Raw genomic sequence first — 21,127 nt, forward strand, 5'->3', positions numbered from 1 at the left:
GGAACAGGGGTGCCAACTGCTGGGGGCCCAACCCTTTTGGGACCCCCAATATTTTGGAGGTGGGGCCACCCCCAATGTTCAAAAACGCCGGAGGAGGCCAAGCAGCTTCAGTGGCCTCCTCCTCCTCCTCCTGCAGCAAAGGGGAAGCAGCCTCAACTGGTGGTGATGGCAGGAGGAGGAGGAGCTGCTGCCACTGGGTTTGGCTCTGCCCCTGGCTCCTCCTGACATCAGGATGTTGGGACGTCACACGCGTGGTGTTGGCCCCTGCAGTCTCCCTGGCAAGTTGGCGCCTCTGGCTTGTGATGTTGGTAGTGAGTGATGATTGGATGAGAGTTTGAAAGGGAGTTTGAATACTGATGAGAGGGTCTGTTTGGGAGTGTGTGGTTGCTGGAGGGAGAGTGTGGGTGGTGGCAGGGTTAGTTTGATAGAATAAGGACTGCCTTGTTGTTCACCATTGTCTTATAGAGGACAAAGAAACAAATAAGATAATACAAAACCGAACCTATAGGCTTCTGTCCGCTTAATGATCATAATACCCGTTTCTCCTTTCTGCTTTAATAAATGCTTGTAGGGTGCACTCATGCCATTTGACTACGTTAGAGGCAGGAGATATTCAGGGATAGCTCAGCCAGTGGATCATGAGACTCTTAATCTCAGGGCGGTGGGTTTAAGCCCCACATTGGGCAAAAGATTCCTGCATTGCAGGGGGTTGGACTAGATGACTCTCGAGGTCCCTTCCAACTCTACAATTTTAATTCTTGAAAAAACATAGCATCTGTGTTGGCAGCAGAGAAAAGGAGGGGCTGTGGACCTCGCAGAGGGCGAGAGGTAGTAAGGGGCAGCTGGGGGGGGGTGCAAGGACCACATAGCTGAAGGGGTGGTGGCCTGACAGGGCTGCCCTCCTTTTCTCCTTACTGCCTCTCCTGATGCAAGGCCCTGTCTTGGTTGGAAGATTCAGAACAGACAAAAGAAAGGACTTTTCTTCCATGCAGCACATAGTTAAACTGTGGAACTCCTTCCTACAGGAGGAAGTGATGGCCACCAACTTGGATGGCTTTCAAAGAAAATGAGGCAAAGTCATGGAGGGGGAGAGGGCTCTTGATGGCTACTAGCAGGATGGCTATGTTCTGCCTCCAAAGTTGGCGACAGCAAGGCTTATGGGAAGCAACCATAGGAGAGCATCAAATTCTGCTTGCAGGTTTCCCTTGGGGCTTCTGGTTGGCCCCTGTGAGAACAGGATACTGGATGAGAGGGGCCATTGGCCTGATCTTATGTCCCTACCTTGGTGCGAGTCTCGATGTGGGCTCCCCGGTCCAGCAGCAGGCGCACCATGATGATGTTGCCCCGGCGGGAGGCGATGTGCAGTGGGGTGATGCCATTCTGTGTTTGTGGAGAGAAGAGCAGAGGGAGCTGCCTCATACCCAGCCAGCCCACTGGCTCATCTTGCCTAGCAATGCCTCTTCTGATGAGCCATGGCTTTCCGAGATCTCCAGCTGGTCAGTCCCAGTCAGGGACTGGACCCAGGAACTTCTGCATACAAGCCAGCCCTCTCCTAGAAGCACATGTGGAGCCATTTCCAACCTGAGGGACCCTCTCCTTTCTGGACAACCATCCCAAACACCAGTGGTGGGCGGGACCAGAGCATAGCTGTCAACGTTTCCCTTTTTTAAAGGGAAATTCCCTAAGCTATTGGTATTGGGGGACTTCAACATCCATGCTTCTGATCTGCGCTGAGACTGAATGGACCCAGCCCCCGACCACGAGTGGCTGAAGGGCCCTCCGAGCCAAGTCCGAGACCCAGAACAAGCCCTAATCCTTTCTCCTCACTCCTGTCCTGCTTCTCAGGGACCGGTGAGAAATTGTGATGAAAGAGCCCAGAGGCGACTAAACAGGGCATTTGCACTAAGGGAGGGGGTCGGCCTCTTTCTCAAAGGGGGTCTTCTTTGCTGTCTCTGCAGTAGTGCAGGTGAAGGAGCACAGTGGAATGTTCCTCTGTACAAAAGCATTCCCTGAACATAGAAAAGGAGCATGTCAGGGTTCTAGCCTAACCTCGCAGGCAGGTTGGCTTTCTATGTGCTAGTTTTTTTATTAAAAAAAACCTCTTTTTTCATTTTTGTACAAAGGAGCATTCATTCATTCATGCAAGCCATCCCCTAGAACAGTCTGATGTGGCAGATAGGAAGCTGCCTTAAACAGAGTCAGTCCATTGATCCAGTCAGCTCAGTATTGTCTACACTGGCTGGCAGCAGCTCTCCAGGCTGTCAAAAAGGTGTCTCTTCCAGCCCTACCTGGAGATGCCAGGGATTGAGCTTGTGGCCTTCTGCCTGCAAGGCAGGTGCTCTGCGCTGAGCTGTGGCCCTTCCCTTCCCCTTCTGTAAGCACTGGGGCCATGTCAAGGGGCCTCCTGCAAGAGCCGCCAGAGGACTCTGGACACCCACCTGGGGAGTGAAATTGACGCTTGCGCCTCGGTTCAGTAGCAACTGGGCCACGTTGAGGTTCTCGTAGTGTGCAGCAATGTGCAGTGGGGTAAAACCAGTCTGTGGGAGAGAAGATGGTGGGGAGACTCCATGTGAATATAATGCCATGACCTATCTGCAAAATGCAGGAAGTACTTCAAAGCTGGCTCTTCTGCCAGCCCTTTTCTTTAGGCAAGATGCCGGTCTTGGGTGGCTAGCCCCATAAACTACCTTAGGAGGGATTGCACCTGGAAACTCAATCTAAGGCAGCCCCTCAAAGGCAGCCCTTGGCCCTTACTGGAACTCCCTGCCTACCTTGGACAGGACGTCCGCATTGGGGTCGTTCTGCAGGAGCACAGCCGCCGTCCGAGTGTCATCATTGCGTGCAGCTATGTGCAGTGCTGGCAGCCGCACTTTGCCCTTGGTCCCGTAGTTAATCAGGTGAGCCACCACATTTTCGTGGCCCTGCTGCAGAGCCACAGCCAGAGGTGTGAATCCATCCTGCCGTGGATCAGGGAGGGAGGAAGAGACACATAGTGAGCCAAGGGGTCCATGTCATCCCAAAGAAGCGCAAGGGAACACCGGACAAAGGGGGAGCTACTCACTTCCGTGGCAACGTTTTGGTTGGCGCCATTCTCCAGCAGGAACTTGACCACTTCCAGGTGATTCTCCTGCGCTGCCATGTACAGAGGCGTAAAGCCTTTCTGGAAACACAGAATCAGAACTTGCATTGCCAGCTGCACAAAACAACCCCCACCAATCGCTGCTGATCACAGAACGGCAGGGAGGCACAAGGGGTGAAATGGATTGGCTTATGGGGCAAAGGGAAATACTCCAAAGTTCAATAGAATCAATGGTCACATAACATAACAGCAAAAAGCCTGTTTCTGAGTCCCAGCTCTTTGTCACATGGTGTGATGACCAATGGAAACCAGAGCGGTGCTGTGCAGAGAGAAACAGGGTTGCTTATCAGCAGCTCCTGCTGGACTTTACAGGGAGAAGGCTGCAAACCGGGACAAAAAGTAGGGGCAAGGGGAACCGGCCCTCGCTTCTGCTTTTGGAAGTTGCATTTCTATGTCTGGAAAACCGCCACCGTCACTCTGGATGGTGAGACAGTGGGAAACATGTCCTTGGAAGGCAAGGACCCCAAAGAGAAGAGAGCAATACAACTGGTCTCTTTTCAAATAAACTAACACAAGGAACCTTCCCAGTGTGTGCCCTGGGCTAACTGGTATGGTGAGGTGGATTGGGTTAGGGGCATCATTTGGATTCTCCACTGTAGGCACCAAAATGCCTTGGGACCACCCATAAAATAACAGAAAAGGAGACGGTGTGGGGCTGGAGTAGGATTTAGGATGAGGGAGGGAGGGAAGGAAGGGAGGGAGGAAGTAAGAATTTGGAAAGAAGGTTATCAACAATGAAATTTTAAACAACAGTTCTGCATTTTTTATTCATTTCAGTTTCTACTCAAGATCCTGCTTAGCAAAGAATAATCTAGAAAGGAAACAAATAAACTGCTAGCCTAATGCAAATCTCGGTCTGTGCATATTAAAACGAAATAGTTGGAATTACCAGCTGTTTACTCACCTGCTTAGCAAAAGTATCGCCAGCATAAGCGGAGAGGCTGAGCATTAGCTCTAAAGCGCTCACAAAATGAGCATGGCTTCATGTTTATGCAACCAAAGGCAAGCACACTCAGTCTCCTTGCTTTGGGAAAATGACTCAAAAGTACAAATTGCAAACAGGATCAGAAGGATTTGGGGGAGGGGGAGGGGTCTGCTTGCTGATCTCAGCCAGAGTGACCGACAGCAGTGAGTCCTGAAAATAGAGAGCTTGCCCTCTAGGCCCCCTAAGCCTGTCATTCTGCATTCCACCCCCCACCTTGCCTCAGTGCTTCCCTACCCAATTTCTCTCCAACTCCCTGGCATTTGTTTGACCTTCAGATACCTGCTTATGTAACTCAAAGACACAGCAGACTGTCACGGAGGGGCAGTGCCTCCCCAGGGCCAGCAGGGGGCTCCTGCGCCAGATGATGGTCCCTATTCCATCCAAACAGGCACAGAGACATGACGACCCACACTGCCCCCCCCCCCCCGCAGCTCTGCCGGAGCAGGTGACATGAGGATGGTTGGCTGCCTGGCAGAAAGAGAGTGACGCTGGCAGGGAGATAGCCGGGGACTGAAGCGGCTCAGAAGCATCTATGTGATGCACACAGAGGGACGCGAGAAAGAGACCTTGGATGGCTTTGAATCTGCAAGCTTCACCCAGCCCAGCCAGACTCAAGCGAAGCAATATTTACAATGCTGCAAGCTTGAAGTGGGCAGATTAATCAGCCAACTAACACCATTGGTGATTGGTTTGAAATAGACCCGGGGCCACAGTCTCTCTTGCAGGGACCACATAATGGTGGCAGGTAGGGGAAAGTGGGCAGAACGGGCAGAGCAACAGATGGGACTCATCTGTTTGGACAGTGGCAGACAGTCCAGCCGTGGTTTCACACCCTCCCGGAGCGCTTCTCTCTCACTTGGAAGGAGGACAGAGAGGGACGGATGCCGGCGGGTGTAGGTACCAGAGTACTGCACATTGACATTTGCTACTCTGCTTACTTTTGCCTGGGCTTCCCCCACCACCACCATTTGCTTGTGGCCCCTGAATGCTTATCCAGAAGGCAATGTGGCTCTTAGTCTGAAAAAGGTTCCCTAGCCCTGTTCTAGTATTACTACTACTACTACTACTACTACTACTATTTAAAATCAATAATAAGGCACACAGCTTGGCTGGCTTGCCATGTCTGGCAAAGGACTGCTGGATCATGTAGAATTGGTTTCCTTGTGCGCCCAATACTCTCTGCCCCCTGCTTGTTAAGGGGCCTGGCCCACTCCTGGTCTTTTTCCGCAGAGCCTTCAAAGCCCTGAAGCTCCAGAGCCTCCCAGCTCCTTGCCCAGGCGAGGCCACTGCAGGGAGAGGGAGAGGCAGGCAACTTACCTGGGACTGTGCATTGACATTTGCCCCAAAGTTCACCAGCTCCCTCACCACGTCCTCTTGTCCTGCCAAGGCAGCGATGTGCAAGGCCGTGTTCCCTTTCTGAAAAAGCCAGATGGAAGAAAAGGGTCAAGCAGGGTACAAATTGCAAGCAGTCTAGAAAAAAACACCTTTAAAAACAAACAAACAAACAAACAAACAAACAAACAAACCCCTATGGATCTATACATTGAGAAAACAGCAGAAAACCACACACACACCCAAGTTGGGTAGCGTATCACTAGCATATTTTGTTCTTGTGGACATCCATCTGTCTCGAGATACAATGGAGTATGCCTCTGGGGGTGAAGTCAAACCGCTGTGCTAGTAGCACCAAAGTGACCTCCCCAGGGAGCAAACCTGGGCTGCCCAGGCCTGCTGATGTGGTCCAAAGGAAAGCAGAGCAATTCCTTTGACACCAGCTTAGCTGCAGGAGTTGCCAGAAGGAGGTATACAAGGCACCATCTAACCCTCTTAGGGACCACTCCAGATTTGTGTAGGCTTTAGTCCTTAGCCTTTTCTTCTTCTGAATAAGCGTCTCCACCTCCATTGTTCAATTCTATGAATATGTGACAACAGAGTCAGCTGAGCTGGCGGATAGCCACTCTTTAACCCACCCCAATTAACCACACAGTTAGGGGCTGCTAATGATCATAAGTGAAGTGTCCACAATTGCTAGGGTCCTGCAGTCTAAATCAAGCTCGTGGGTAGACTTCAGGCTGGTGGGATTTACTTTGAATCAAACAAGACATGGTGTTAATTATGAGAAAGCAATCAACATGCACTTAAAAACAAAAAAAATCAGGACTGGAACTGTGCAATGTTTAACCCTTTCTCTCTGTTGTATTTCCAGCAGAAATCCTTTCCCCCGGGGCAGCAAAGAGCAACTTTGTGGGGAGATTTCTGTTTGGTCTCTATAAAGGATATATATATGGGATTCTAGCCCAGGAGAGGCTCATTTGCTGGTCTCAGCAACCATGAGAACTCTTCTTGTTGGTTGCAGGCCACCTTTGTCTGTCTCCAACCTCAGTTTCAAAAGAGCCATTCCCACCCCAACCTGGGGGGGGGGCTTACCTTGGTGGTGGTTTCCAAAATTATTTCCTTGTGCAGCAACTCAGCCACCATCTTCACATGTCCCTCCTTGGAGGCCAGGTGCAAAGCATTCAACCCATTCTGGAAAGAGGAGAGATTCCATGAGACCAGGGCTGGAAGTGAGCTTGCTCGCTCTTCACTGGCCCTGCCTTGCAACCAGTTCAGATTCAGCCAGGGCAGGGGTTCAGTGGTTCAACCCAGAGTGTTGGGGAGAGGGGCAACTGTTCCACACACACCACATGCTTCATCAAGGGGAGCACTGCAGGTGTCCTGCAACATTTCTGGTGTGTGTGATCTCTTTATTATATTTCTGCCACATGCATATATAATTATGCAGGATCAATCTAAAATATAAAGTTGAAAACATCAAGGAATAGGAATTACAGAAGACAGAAAAGGCAACCATTTTCAGCTTAAAAGAATAATTTTGGTTTGTCATTTGTTCATGACAAACAGCACATTGTTGTTGTTGTTGTTGCTGCTGCTGTCATTATATCATTTAATCTTGTCAATTCAAGTTTGCTACTAGTCACAGCTGTTAATCCTACTAACTACAGGTAGAAGAAATTCCACGGTAATGGTTCTGGACTAAGCTTTTAGCAGGACAGGTCATTGATTCGTCTTCCAACTGGGTCCCAACAATGGCGCCAATAAAGTCTCCAAGTTTCTTCTGGTCATGTTTTGCATATGCATGCACACACTCAATTTATTTGTTTAACTCTACCAATTGTGAAGGTAGAGTTTCTAAGGATATCCTGGCACGAAGAATAACAGTGCATAGTTAAACTGCCACAGGAGGAAGCAATGGCACCAACTAGGACAACTTCATGGAGGACAAGGCTCTCAATGGCTCCTAGCCAGGATGGCTGTGCTCACCTGGAGGCAGCCATGCTTCTGAATCCCAGTTGACAGGAGGGGAGAGGGCTCTTGTGCTCGAATCCTGCCTGTGGGCTTCCTGCAGGATGCTGGTTTAGATGGGCCATTGGCCTGATCCTGCCAGAACCTTTTCCCACTCTACAATATCCTTTCTGAGGTGAGGCAACCAGAGCTGGACAAAGGCTGAATCAGTCTGAGTCCATGCGCAGAACCAGCCAGCAAGGCTCCACCTTGCCAGCCCCCCTGCTGCCCCCCTGAGCAAGAGGCCACCAGAGCAAGTGAGCAGAGTCCCCTCACCACCTTTCCAAGCACAACAGAGAGACCCTGGAAAAGCGGCCAGGTGAAAGGGGAGACATTTGAAACTCCTATGCACAGGTTGGGGGGGCATCACCTCTAGACCGTCAGTATTTCACAGGAGGAATCCAAGGGTGTACTTTAGGTCTGTGCAACTGAAGTGGATGAAAGCTAGTCTGTCACGCTGGCACAACAAAACCATTTAACAGCAACAGCAACAACCTGTTGGGATGAATGAACGGTTAAGAGGGAAAGTGTGGGATGAATGAATGATGTGGAAACACCCCGGAAACAAATCAGCATGAATTTGGGAGGAAAGTTCATGGCTGTATAACCCCCCTGCAAGCAAATCAGAATGAATGCTCAATAAAGTCTAAGCTCTGCATAAGCTTTGTGCAAGCGAATCAGTGTACCTGCTCCGTCAATAGGTCATCTGGAGGATAAGCCCAAAGTAACATCACATCCGCTCCAGACATTGTAAAGCAGTATTGTACTGGTTTAAGCAGCCGTGCCCCCCCCCCCGAATCCTGGGGACCACAGGGAGAGTTGATAGGAAGCCCTTATGCCCCTACAGGTAGGGCTATAGTTCTCAGAGTGGTTTAACAATCAATCTCTTTTCCCAGGGAACTTTGGGAATCGTAGCTCTGTAAGGGGAATTAGAGTTTCCAAACAATTCTCAGCACCCTTTAACAAACCAGAGTTCCCAGAATTATTATTTGGGGGGGGGACCACGACTTTTTAAATGGGTATCATAGTGCTTTAAATGTATGCACTATGTGTGGCCCAAGACTGATGGCCATCCTACTGGTCCCTAAACCCACACAGGTAAATAACATCTTTGCCTTGAAGCCCCAAACTCCCTGCAAGCGGACGCAGGCTCCCCCCACCCACCCCAAACCATGTGGATTCTTCCTTCCTTTTCAGCTAGGCACAACATTGGCATCCCAGGGCAATCCGAGGTCTCTTTCTCTTTGCTGCTGGGCATCTAAAGTGGCACATGACAGATGAAAGATGCAGGTGCAGGTCCTCTGAGAATGGTGGTGATGGAATCGAGGTTGGTGCAGATGGTGATGGTGATCAGATGGTAGGTTAAGAGGCCGTGCTCAGTTTTGTGTGAGAATACAAGGCTTGTGGGCTAGGTCTGACCACACGCATCCCTCTTTTATCTCATACAGGACATGTGAGGTTGGACCTTGACCACAAGTGTGATATTCCCCAGGGTGGAAAGGCAGGTGTGCTATCAGACCATGAGCGGCCAGCAGTGGACGGGCACCTGGGTCTTCACTTGACAAGCTCCAGAATTTGTCATGACTGGCAGATGATCAGTCCCAGAGCAGATGCCCCATTTGACCGAGAATCAGGTAGTGCACCCCCCCATGCCCATTCGACTCAGGGGGCTTGCTCACCAATTTGCACCGGTGGTTCATCCCAGAAAGCCACATTTCCATTTATTCAATTCCTTAATAAGACTATAGATGGCCAACTTATATAAAACCCAATAGAATAATTAAAACATCATAAAATTACAATATCACAAATGACAGAGCAAAAGACCAGCACTGAATTTTATTTATCTAAAAATTATTGGCAAAACAAAATCATTCTGAACAGGTAATGAAATATCAGAATTGTCTGAATTCAGCTGGAGCAGCATTTCAAAATACTGGTGCCAGTACTATGCTAAAAATCTTAGTTTGTGTAGACACCAAGGGCTTCTGCTTTCCCCATTCCTAGAAAAAGCACAAGTCTGAGCGGTTTCCCCCTTGCCCCACTCCTTTTGTAGGGAAAACCCGCTCCTCAGTGCTAAATCAGAGCAAACATCAATCTGGAGAAAATCCAAATTGCCATTTGCTCCAATAGGGCGTCGAAGAGCAGTTTCCCTCTAGAGAAAGCAGTGAGACCAGAGGGAGTGTAGATCAGCCCTAAATGAATAGGACCATGGGGAAGTCAGGAGGGCTCCTCCAGATTATTGCAGCTGATCTGGGTTTAAGGAATGAGACAACCCTTCAGGTGAGCAGTTTGGGGCTTTGTCCACTGGCAGCTACACATTGAACTTGGTTCAGTAAGATACAGGCAGCCAGTGCAAAACTTAGATGTTTAGTTTCAGGACTCAGATGCAATGCGGTTCTGGACACAGAATATTATTACTAGTGTAAGAGCATAGCAAGAGCCTGCAGGGTCAGGCCAGGAGTCCCTCTCGTCCACTAGCCTCACAGTGGCCAAGCAGATGCCTCCGTGGGAAGCCCACTAGCAGGACTGAGCCCAAGAGGCCTCTCCTCTCCTGGGGCTCCAGCAACTGGCATTCAGAAGCATCTCTGCCTCCAACTGGGACCCGATAGGCTTCTCCTCCACAATCTGTCCAGTCTTCTTTCAAAGCCACTGTTGGTGGCCATCCCTGCCTTTACCTTAACTATGTGCCATGTGACGTACTTTACTTTATCTGTCCTGAATCTCCCAACATTCAGCTTCATTGGATGTCTACATTATTATTTATTAAATGCCAAGATTCCAGTCGTTGTAAAAGGGAAGGGTGGATGAAATAGTAGAGGAGCTGACAGGCAAAGGATCCAGGTTTAGTGGCTCAAGCACAGTTGCCTTGTGTGGCTAGTGCAATGTCTCTTTTTCCCCTGGCGCCGTTGGGCCCGTCCTCTCACTTAAAAATTAGAGTGCGCATCCAACTCACAGAACACCAATCCCACAAATCCCCACAGACTACCTCAGATTATCTTGTAGGGGACTTGTGTGAGGTAATCTTAATAATTAGGAGTCTCAGACAGGATTTGTACAAATAAACAATAATGATTTTATTTAACAAGGAAGTTTATGACACAAGTGAATAAAATTTAGGATACTTCAGTTTACAATGTTATTTCACTTCAAGGTTTTCTCAGTTGTTTCACACTTAATACTTTGGTTCTTAACAAGGTGGTACTTTCTGTCAGGTAGACACCCCTTAGACAACCCTACTCCTGCAGTGCTCCAAGTAACAGACCCAAGGTTCCACTGGTTTGGGACTCTTCTCTTACTAGAAGTATCTCCCCCCTCCTGACTGGAATGAGACCTAAGTAGATGGTCTCTTTCCAGCTTCTACTTCTCCTGGCTCAGCCTGGCTTTACTCTCACAAGACACCACACACTGTCCTTCACCCTAAGCTCAGAGACTCCTTTCTCTAGCTTGTGATATCTGCCTCAGAGTGGATGTTTCTACCCAGAACCAACTCCCTCTCCTCTCCCTCCTCTCTCTCTGCCTATCCTCCCAACCAAAGCCTCCTCCCTCCAAAACTCACTCCCTGTCTCTCCAAATCCTCTCCTTTTCAACCCCCCCTCCTGGAACCTCGGCCAATCAGAGGCCGCCATACATTAACCCTTTTCTGACATGGGGAAAAGAAAAAGAAAATACTTGGGGACCCAACCTGCCCCAGCAAAAACAAACTTTTCCGTCGCAGCTAGCAGTGCAGAAATACTTCAAAATCCACAGCAGAGGTGGAGATGCCTTTATTAGGACCAACCAAAATGGCACAAAATAGCAAGCCAGCTTTTAGGTTCTCCAGGACACTTAATCTATGGTTACCAGATGTCCCCGTTTCCCAAAGACAGTCCCCAGATTTACAAATCTGTCCCCGGACAAAATCCGTCCCCGGAATGACCCCAGATTTATATTTTAAGTGCTGTAGATTTATTAGTATGGAATGAATGTTGCGTGATTGGTTCAATGGCACAAGACACGTCATATGGGGACTTCCGGTGAGGCAAAATGGTGGGCATCACGATGGCAGCGGGCAGCTCCTGAAGCCAGCCAGAGCCAACTGCGCTATCATGCTGGCTCCAGGCTGCTGAGGCTGCCGCTGCCAAGGGGAAACCAGGGACACCCAGCGCATCAACTGGGGGAACTGCTGACCACCACCCCCATGACCCAAATCGAGCCGGGAGTGAGAGTGCCCAGCCACCCAGCTGCCCAGGAAAACCCCGGAGCTGACGCATGGAGAAGGAGGAGAGTAGAAGGAAGAGAGAGAAAGAGGAAGGAGAAAAAAGAGGGGAGCCACCGCCGCAGAGGAGCAGAAGTAGGAGAGCACCGGGAGGGCAAGGACACGTAGCCAAGCCCAGGCCCTCACCAAGCCTACTCCACGGCGGCTAGCGCTCCAAGAGAGCAGGCCGGGGCCCAGAGGAAGGCTGTGTGACAGAGGAGACTACAGAAGAGAAGATATTACTTTTTAAAAAATAAAACTTTTTTCAATAACTTTTTTTCTCTTAAAAAGAAAAGTGTCCCCGGATTCTTTGAAAAAAATCTGGTAACCTTATCTTAATCAGACAGGAAGTGAAGCAAAGCAGACAGCGGGGGTGGGGGGGAGTCACGTGGGGAGAGAGAAAAAGCTGGCTTGGGGGTGAAGTCTCCCCTCTGACACCACCCTTTTTTGTGTAGCAATCCAGAGTAAATTATGTAGAAGAGGAAGATTGCTGAATAAGTCATTGAGAAGAAAGCATAAGGAAATGAAAAACTAGCACGGTTGCATCGTTTAAGGTTTCAGATCACGGCTTTTCCTGGAGAGGATGTGGGGTCTTGGTGCTGAATTTTGATTTCCCAGACAATCTACACGTATAAACTGTTCATGCCACTGCCTATCTCTCACTGAAGACAAACTTCTAGCATCTGGTAGCAACCCCTCCTTGCCCCAAATTTCTACCACTCCACCTCATGAATGAAACTTCCTGAACAGGGAGGGGGGCTCAGTCTGACACACAACTCACCCTGCGATGTGGGAGCACCTCAAGGCAGAAGGCCTCGCCTGTGGCCTGGAAGGGGCACTCAAGGGCAGGAAAAGCTTCCTCTATGGCTTAGACAAACAGGCCCTCAACATGGGAGCCACACTGACACCAAGGCCTGGCTCTATTAGCCAGAGCAGTTGCGGTCCCTTCAGGTCAAGGAATAAGCGAAACATTCAGGAAGAGCGCCTAAGGCAACAGGAAGCCGAGGTCCATGTCTGGAAACAGATCAATAAAATGAAATTGGCGGCAGGGTATTTGCTAGCTCTTAGCAGCTGCAGCCGCAGCACCACTGAGCCAGCTGTGATGGCTCCCTTGTCTTCCTCCCGAAAATAAGCTGTGCTCACACCCAACATGCCTAGAAATTAAGGCCGGAACAGAAGAGATCGTTGGCGCTGCAACCCCCCTAACAGGGGCTACCCCACAACTATATGCTGTATCCAGGACTGCGGGGAGAAATGTTTCTCATGCTGCCTTCTGACCAGGGGCCAAAGAAAGGCTCTTCTGGGTGCCCTTGTTCCTCAAAGAACCGTTTAAGTTTCTTACAAAGTCCCAGCTGATGCCTTGCTCCAGAGGCAGACTTTGGTAAGGTAATCTTTCATAATATGGCGCCCTGAATTTTGCACCCCCAAATGGATCTTCTCAATTTACACCCCCTTTTACAGGGGAACCACCCATACCACCCTAAATCTGGCACTGGTTGCTCCAAAGATATTATGGGAAATTAAAGTGGCAGCCCTAATTGTTGAGCCTGCTATCAGAGTTCATGAGAGGCAGCCAGGTCTCACACCTGCAGGATCTACTTTAGGGTAGGCTCATCCTAGAGCCCTAAGATCCACCAACTGGAGCCAGGTGCAAAAGAGTGGGTCAGGCAGGCGGCCACACATGAAGAATTGAGCAAGAGTGGTTTTTATGGCTAACTTTAGACCCATTAATTTCAGTAGGTCTACTCTGAGCAGAACTTGATTGGATACAACTCAACATGTGTCTGAGAACATGCTCAGCCCAGGAATTTGTGATCAGTACCAGCAGCAAGCTCACAGCGCCTTTCCCACAAAAATCCACTCCGGTTCCCCACCTTCTGCAAGTATTGCTTTTTATGGAAGGGAGAGAAAGCTTTTGAGGTGTTGTTTTTGTGAGGTAACCAGGAGTTAAAATCCTTTCTTGCTGATCTGCTGCAAACCACCCAGAACTCTCCCAGTAGATCCCAATCTACCTGACACAGGAGCGGGAATTCCAACACAGGGCACTGTGCCAGGAGCGTCAGTGCAAGGCTTGGGAGGAGGCATGAGAAAGCTTTAAAAAGAATCAGGCTCCGGAAAGCCTGTTCCAAGGGCCTTGCGTGTGAGCGCTCCATTGTTGCTACCAATTTCTGGATGGTAATTTTCCAATTATGTAGGCAATTAACTCCTTAACAAGCTGGTGCTCTTTGAAAAAGAAGCAACCCAGTTAGTCGTCAAAGATGCAGTTGTATACTGTTATGTACTAAGCTTGGATCCTAGAACAATAAGCAGGTAGGATCCTAGAATGCAACAACTGATTGGCCTGCAGGAGAACACCAATCAGGCTCCAGGAGGGAAGCAGAATCAGCCAATCAGACAGGACTCATTGTGTAAATAATGTATATAAAGGCCTGAGTTTTGGGGGGAAGTTCAATCACTGTTTTACAAGCATGAAAGAGCATGAAATCACTGCAGGACTCTGAGTATATTTCACATACTCATTTTAATAAACTTCCTGCAACAAAGACTAATGCAGGCATCCCCAACCTGCGGCCCTCCAGATGTTTTGGCCTACAACTCTCATGATCCCTAGCTAGCAGGACCAGTGGTCAGGGATGATGGGAATTGTAGTCCAAAACATCTGGAGGGCCGAAGGTTGGGGATGCCTGGACTAATGTGACCATCTCCTCCTGAAGGGTCGAAGAGCTATCTTGCATTATGAAAGTGTACAAATATATAAATAGTGACCGCAACTACTCCCCTGTCCTGCGCTTTTCTCACTTAAACCAGACAGCTTGGGAAAACTGAGGGTGGTTGGATCCACCCTGCCTCTCCTAAGTCCAGATAATACTCAACAGACACAATTCCACACATCCAGAGGGAATGTGATCCTATTAGACTTCTCCCCTTTTTTTGGTCTCAGTTCTCTAAAAGAGCTAGGGTGGGGGGCACCTTGAATAAGTATTTATTTCTGATCAGTGATGGGGAAGAAAATCTACCCAGGAGCTGTGTGTGTGCATCCATTACCACAAGGCCTCCCTTCCTCTTCTGGGGCGGGAGCCCGGCTTGACAGCGGCACTTCATGATAATGAGCACAACAGTCTCTCCCAATTAAGAACAAACGGCAGCTGCCTCCAGAATCAAGGGCTGGATTTGTGCCTGTGCCTGCGCTGGGGGAAAAGAGACTCTCCAGAGGAACACATCTTCTTCCGCAGCAGAACAGGATCAAACAGCAGTGCAGCAAGATACAAAATCACCCAACATGAAGTGGCTGCTTCAAGGGAAGGTTGTGCAGTGAAATTAGGGATAAGGGAGGAATTCATTCTGTGTGCATTTTAAACTGGAACTTACCAAATTCGCTCTAGACAAACCAAAACACAACTTTCCTCCAAGCCTGGGAATGGAAAGGGAGCAAGCTGGGTTAACTTTATCAGAAGAGAGATGGGGAGGAGATGCAACCCTGTTGGGTCTCCTTGATCTCTCAGTGGCTTCTGAAACCATCAACCATGGTGTCCTCAGGGAACAACTCCGGGGGTGGGAGGAAGATGGAGGCACTGGACTGCAGTGGTTCCACTTCTACCTTCAGCGTATTTGGCAGGAAACAGCACGGGGGGACAACTGCTTGGAGCCACAGCCTTTAGATCGTGGGGCCCCTCAAAGGTCCATCTTGTCCCCCATGCTGTTTAATGTCTATATGAAGCCATTAGAACCCGTCAACTGGGGATTTGGAGCATGGTCTCATCAGCATGCAGAAGGCACCCGGCTCTCTCCCCATTTTCCACTTAAATCAGGAGAGGCTGTTTGAGTGCTGAAACTAGCAGCCTAGAGGCTTTGACGGCTGGAGAGGGTGGGCAATAAACTAAAGCTAAATCTAGACAAGATGGAGTTCCTGTGAGTAAGTGGTGCTCAGTTTTAGGTATGGGGATGTTGGCCTGTTCTAGACAAGGTAGCATTCCCCCTGAGAGAGCAGGAACGTGGCTTGTGAGGTGCTCCTCAATGCAAAGATTTCTCTGGCGGGACACAGGTGGCGTCACTTGCAAGGAGCGCTTACAGCCAATTACACCCATTCCTAGCCCAAGAGCATTTCATCTCAGTCATCCATGCTCTAAGCACCTCCCAGATAGATTCCTGCAATGCACTCTACATGGGCAGCTCTTTGGAAGCTGCAGCTCATGCAGAATGACGCTATGCAGTTACTTTATGGTGTGGCAAGAAATGATATCACCCCCATCCTCAAGGCAATGTGCTGACTGCCTGTGAGCTGTCAGACCCAATTCATAGTGTTTGTACTAGTGGCCAAAGCCCTAAGTGAATGGGGACTATTAAGGGGACTATATAAGGAGGGAGGAGCTTGGTTTTTTAAATGGCAGTTGGATGTTCTATTAATCACATGTTTTGTATGCAGGTGTAACCTTCACTTATAAAACAATAAAATACTTTTCTATTTAATGAATAGATCCTGCTGTGTTTGATCGTCTCCTGCTTCTTCTGCTAGGTTGGGCCTTGGTGCTCTGCTCCAAAGTCACAGGACTATAGAAATCTGCTTGTTGCAGAGTCAGAGTGCTGCTCTGCGTAGCTGAGCACTGCTGGCAACAGCTCTCCAGGGTTTCAGACAGAAGACAACCCCAATCCTGCCTGGAGATGCCAGGGATTGAACCTGAGACCTTCCACACACAAAGCACTCAAAGTGCTCCACTGCTGAGACACAGCCCTGACCTGACAACATTTCTGACACAGGGCACTTTGAGACTGCTGCTGTTTTGCAAGACGGATTCAGTTGCTTCTGGGCAAATTCAGGTTGCACCATTAAGGTGATCTGGCACACTTGGACAACAAATCGAACTTCCCTCCCCTTGAACTTTTTCTGCAATAAGAAAAGTGTCAGGATAATGCACCAGAAAGTATGAGGTAACACTTTCTCATAAACAAATCTGAACAAACGCTCAATAAAAAGCCAACATCACAGCCCATCCCTACAAACGTTGCACAAACAAATCCAAATGAAAGCACCACTAAACAGGCCACCATCTTGAAGCTGCCATAGACACACATATGTTCCGAATGGGAATTTCTCCTCATTGAAGATGCTTGGTCAGAGCTAGTCCAGAACATGCACCTCTGTGGCCCAAAGCAGCCCAAGGTCCTAGCATTAAGGTCAAGGTCACATAACCTCTGAGCTGTCAGGAGCCCAGGCTGCCGTCTTGATAACACAGCACGCAAGTCGTAATTATTGCAAAGCAAACAATTAGCCTCTGATGCTCTAGCCGAGCATCCGTCTCTTACGATTCAGTTGACCCTTCTGAAGACTGCTTCCTGCTTCTGCAGAATATTCTGAACCTATGACCCTTATGTTTCTGGGTTTGTTTTCTGTCTAATATTTTCCCTATTCATCTACTCCTTGGGCTCATGGGGTTAACTGCCTCCTCTTCCGGTGAGGAAATGCTTACCCTCCTGCCTTCCGAGCCTGCCTGTGCTTCTTGATAGAGTTGGCTTCTCTCCAGCCTACCCTCTGCTAATGGCAATAATAATAATAATAATAATAATAATAATAATAATAATAATAATTTTTATACCCCGCCCATCTGGCAGGGTTTCCCCAGCCACTCTGGGTGGCTTCCAACAGAAAATTAAAATACAATAGTATGTTAAACATTAAAAGCTTCCCTAAACAGGGCTGCCTTCATTTCATTGTCAAGAAAGGGGGGAGGGTTGACAGCCGACTGCTTCCAGCTGTCTGAGAGAAATGCAAGCCTCTCTGTTGCTGACTGCATTCTAACTCATGCTGTACTTTGGGCAGACATGTTCCTGACATGAGCTCAGAAGCAGGTTAATTACACACCAGAGGTGTGAAATGCTAACACCGTCTCCCTAGCAGAGTCAAGGGAGTAATGACTCTAGGAAGCCTGCAAGGGAAAGAGAAGTGAGCCGTGCCACTCGGTAAAAAACATGCAGCCACATCTCCACACAGCAGACACAAAGACCTGGTTTCATAGTCATTCCCCTCTCCTGGAAATGCAGTTGTGTGAGAGGGACAAGGGATCTCCAAGAGAGAGTTCTCAGCAACTTCAGCAAACTACAAGATTCAGAAATGACAAAAGGAAGGACTTCTTCACGCAGCGCAGAGTTAGACTATGGAACTTACTCCCACAAGAGGCAGTGATGCCCACCAACTTGGATGGTTTGAGAAGAAGATTGGGCAGATTCATGTCTAGTGGCCATGATGGCTATGTTCCAGCCACTATAAGAGAACCAGGGAACTACGGGGGGGGGGGGAGAGAGAGCTGCTGAACTCAGGTCCTGCTTGTGGACCTCCCATGGGCATCTCTCTGGGTGACCATTCAGAGAACAGGATGCTGGACTAGGTGAGCCATTGGCCTGATCCTGTAGAGCTCCTATGCGGAATGTGCTTCCACAAGAGGCAGTGATGGACACCAACCTGGATGGCCTTAATTGACACCTTCCTGGGGCATAAGGCTACTCATGGCAACTAGCCTGGGTGGCTATGTTTCTACCTCCACTGCTGGAGGCAGCATGTGTTGGAGCACCAGTTGCTAGCAAACACCAGGGGGAAGACTGCTGGGCTGCTCAGGCCCTGCTTGCAGGCACCCCATAGACATCAAGTCGTCCGTTGTGAGAAAAGGGTGCCAAGACGCTCTTCCTACAGTCTTTGGCTCTGCAGATGGCCTCAAATGCTGGACTGGATGATGCAGCAGAGCTCTTGCTATGTTCTGATGTTGTTCCAGGAAGTTTGAGAGCCCAGAGATAGAGGAGGAGCATTATTGGCTTGTTTTTGTTTTTATCATGTATTTTGTGTTTTTTATCTTGCATTTTTTATGTAGTGAATGGCCCTGAGATCTATGGATAAAGGGTGCTATACAAACTCAATCAATAAATAGCACAAAATAAATCATAGGAATCATGGGAACAGAGAAGCCGCCTTAGGACTTGCCCAAACTTCCGTATTTCCCATGCCAAGAAAGGACAGCTTTTTGTTTGCCCTGTGCTTTCCAGGCACAGGTCTGACTGGTTTTCCCCTTGCCCTGCTCTTTTCCCATGGAAAACCCACTCTTTAGGGCTAAATCAGAGCAAACAGCAATTTGTGGAAAGCCTCCATTTGCCGTTTGCGTCAACTGAGCACTGAAGAAGGAAAGCAGCAGGCAAGAGGAAGGATGGGTCAGTCCTTAGTTATACCTAGTACTGCCGCCTAAACATTTCCACAGAGTTCTGGAGGTAGGGGTGGGCAGTAAGGGGCTGTGGGGCAAAAGAACATAGCAATTTTTACTGAAGGAAAAAACAGCGCCCTCCCCCCCTCCTGCTGCGTCATCTGATAAGGAACGGTAAGCACACCTGAAGCTGTCTGAAAATAACTAGGAATTTTGCTTTTGTGACAGTGGGGGTAGTACTCAGCCCGATTGCTACTTCCACTGAGTCAGATCACGTTCCCACCTCTCCTGCTCCCTGTCTCCCAGGACCAGACAAGGACTGGAGAGGGAGGAGCAGAAACAGGTTGCATGCTGACGCAGCCTTCACCTGCTTGCACACAGCTCAGGTGGGCGAGATACATAAGCGGAGGTGGGAGGCCTCTCTGTTGTGGCAGCTGCTTCATTGGGTGCACACCTGGGAGCAGCTGAGAGATGGGATGGACATGTCTTTCCCTAACATGCTAAGTGCACTTTTGACAATAAAGAGCTGATTCCTCACTTTGGGCATTCTGTGCCCAACTGCGCTGTGACACCAAGATTCCTATTTGTAAGCTCCAGCAACTATTTCCCTGGAAGAGCCTCCAGGGCATGCAGGGCAGAGATGGCAGAGAACTGGTTTCCATGCAAGCCCACTCCATCAGCAGGCTGAAGCAGCCCAGAAGTGGCTCTGGGGATGAGCCAGGTGAGTCACCGTCTGCCTGTGGAGGCCCTTCCCCCACCTCGCCTGCAAGCCTGCCAGTGGGGAATGCAAAATGGGCTCCCCAAGGGCGCTGGGTCTTGTGCTCTCCCTTAATGAAGGACTCTGGCTTGTCTGTTTGGGTTCTGGGAGACAGGAAGAGCCCTCTCCAGAATATTTTATGCAGCAGGTAGAATAGCCCAAATCCTTCCCCTGCAAAAGTCACCTTGTAGCTTGGACTTTCTCTTGCACACACGCCTTAGAAGCAAACGCAGGCAGGAAGAAGACAAACTGCCAGATGTCTTCTTAGCTACATAAGAGCAGCCCTGCTGGAACAGAGCAAAGGCCTGTCTAGTCCGGCATTCTGTTTATTGAGCACCTCCACACAGCTCACGCGTGAGGCAGGAAGAAGGAAAGCCCTCTCACATCCAGGGGCATATTGCAATAGTAAGGAGCTTTTTTCAGACAAAAGGCCACATTTCCCTCTGAATAAGCTTCTGGGGCCACATGCCAGGGTGGGCAGGGCCAGCTGTAAAAGTGGAGGGATGTGGTGAGGGATACATTTGGGTGCTACACGACTCCCTTGTTTCTATACTTGATACATCATTTGCCCAGACCATGATCCAGGTCAAGAAGAGCCAAAGGGTGGGCAAGGTCACTCTGGAACCTAGGAATCTTGTGGCACCCTTTGACCAGCAGCTCTGACTGTTCATTACACTGGGCAGCTCCACACAGATCCAGAAGGTTCCCTCTTTCAGGCCAGGAATCCTGGACATTTTCCTTCAGCTCGAGAAATGAAGATGCAGAATTCTGTACTCAACTTCCGCCATGCAGTTGTGCAACCCTGTTGTGCAGGAGGCTACGCCACCTAATTCTCTCCTGGTTAGGCCCTGAAAGCCCTGAAGAACTGAGGTTGAGGTTACCTCAGGGATTGCCTGAACCCTTACAGCCCAGTCACTGAGCATCTGCAGGAGCGTCACTGGTCGTCTACCGAGTTGGTGGGGATCATTTGACAACAGCAGGAAGCCAAGCCTTTAGGGTCCTGGGCCCAGGATTGCGGGATAATCTGCCCATAGAGATTCAGCAGGTGCCTTCTGTTTCCACTTTTAACCTCCTGGTGAAAACACTTATATTCCGTCAGGCAATTAAGAAAACACCTTTCCACAATAGTCAGCTGGCTTCTAATTTTAACATTTTATATGATTTTTACTGCCTGGTTTTATGTACAATTATAAACAGCTCTATTTTTTAAAAAAGTTTATGCATAGTGGTAAATAAATATGTTTACAAATGATTATTTAAGGCAGAAAGCATTCCATGGCAAGAAAGGTCTCTCTTCTCTCCACACAATCCCTAAAGTTCAAGCCATCTGGATGTGCACTAATTATATTATCTATTTTACTTTTTTACTTATTTATCTTTAGTAAATTTGTATTTAATAGATCTCAAGGCGCTTCACAACATGAAAATACAAGATACAAGCCATAGTTATTCAGCAGTGAGTGAAACATATTCTGCACATGCCCAG

The 21,127-nt window shown here is 48.9% G+C and overlaps 1 protein-coding gene across 25 annotated transcripts in view; it reads right to left on the reverse strand.

Moving 5' to 3' along the window:
- The window catches only part of ANK1 (ankyrin 1), a 178,441-nt gene that overhangs the window by 78,985 nt on the left and 78,329 nt on the right, over window positions 1-21,127 (reverse strand). For all 25 annotated transcript variants that reach the window (XR_014551793.1, XR_014551794.1, XR_014551795.1 and 22 more), the window contains exons 3-8: window positions 6,552-6,650; window positions 5,442-5,540; window positions 3,062-3,160; window positions 2,772-2,957; window positions 2,439-2,537; window positions 1,282-1,380 (exon numbers count right to left, since the gene is read on the reverse strand). Coding sequence is in view for 22 of the 25 variants with exons in the window: in XM_083629244.1 (XP_083485370.1) it covers window positions 1,282-1,380; window positions 2,439-2,537; window positions 2,772-2,957; window positions 3,062-3,160; window positions 5,442-5,540; window positions 6,552-6,650 (681 nt within the window). In the remaining 3 variants the exon portion in view is untranslated. The remainder of the gene's footprint in view (window positions 1-1,281; window positions 1,381-2,438; window positions 2,538-2,771; window positions 2,958-3,061; window positions 3,161-5,441; window positions 5,541-6,551; window positions 6,651-21,127) is intronic.

Source organism: Podarcis filfolensis (genome assembly GCF_964270895.1).
Source record: "Podarcis filfolensis genome assembly, chromosome: 8".
Taxonomy (NCBI): domain Eukaryota; kingdom Metazoa; phylum Chordata; class Lepidosauria; order Squamata; family Lacertidae; genus Podarcis; species Podarcis filfolensis.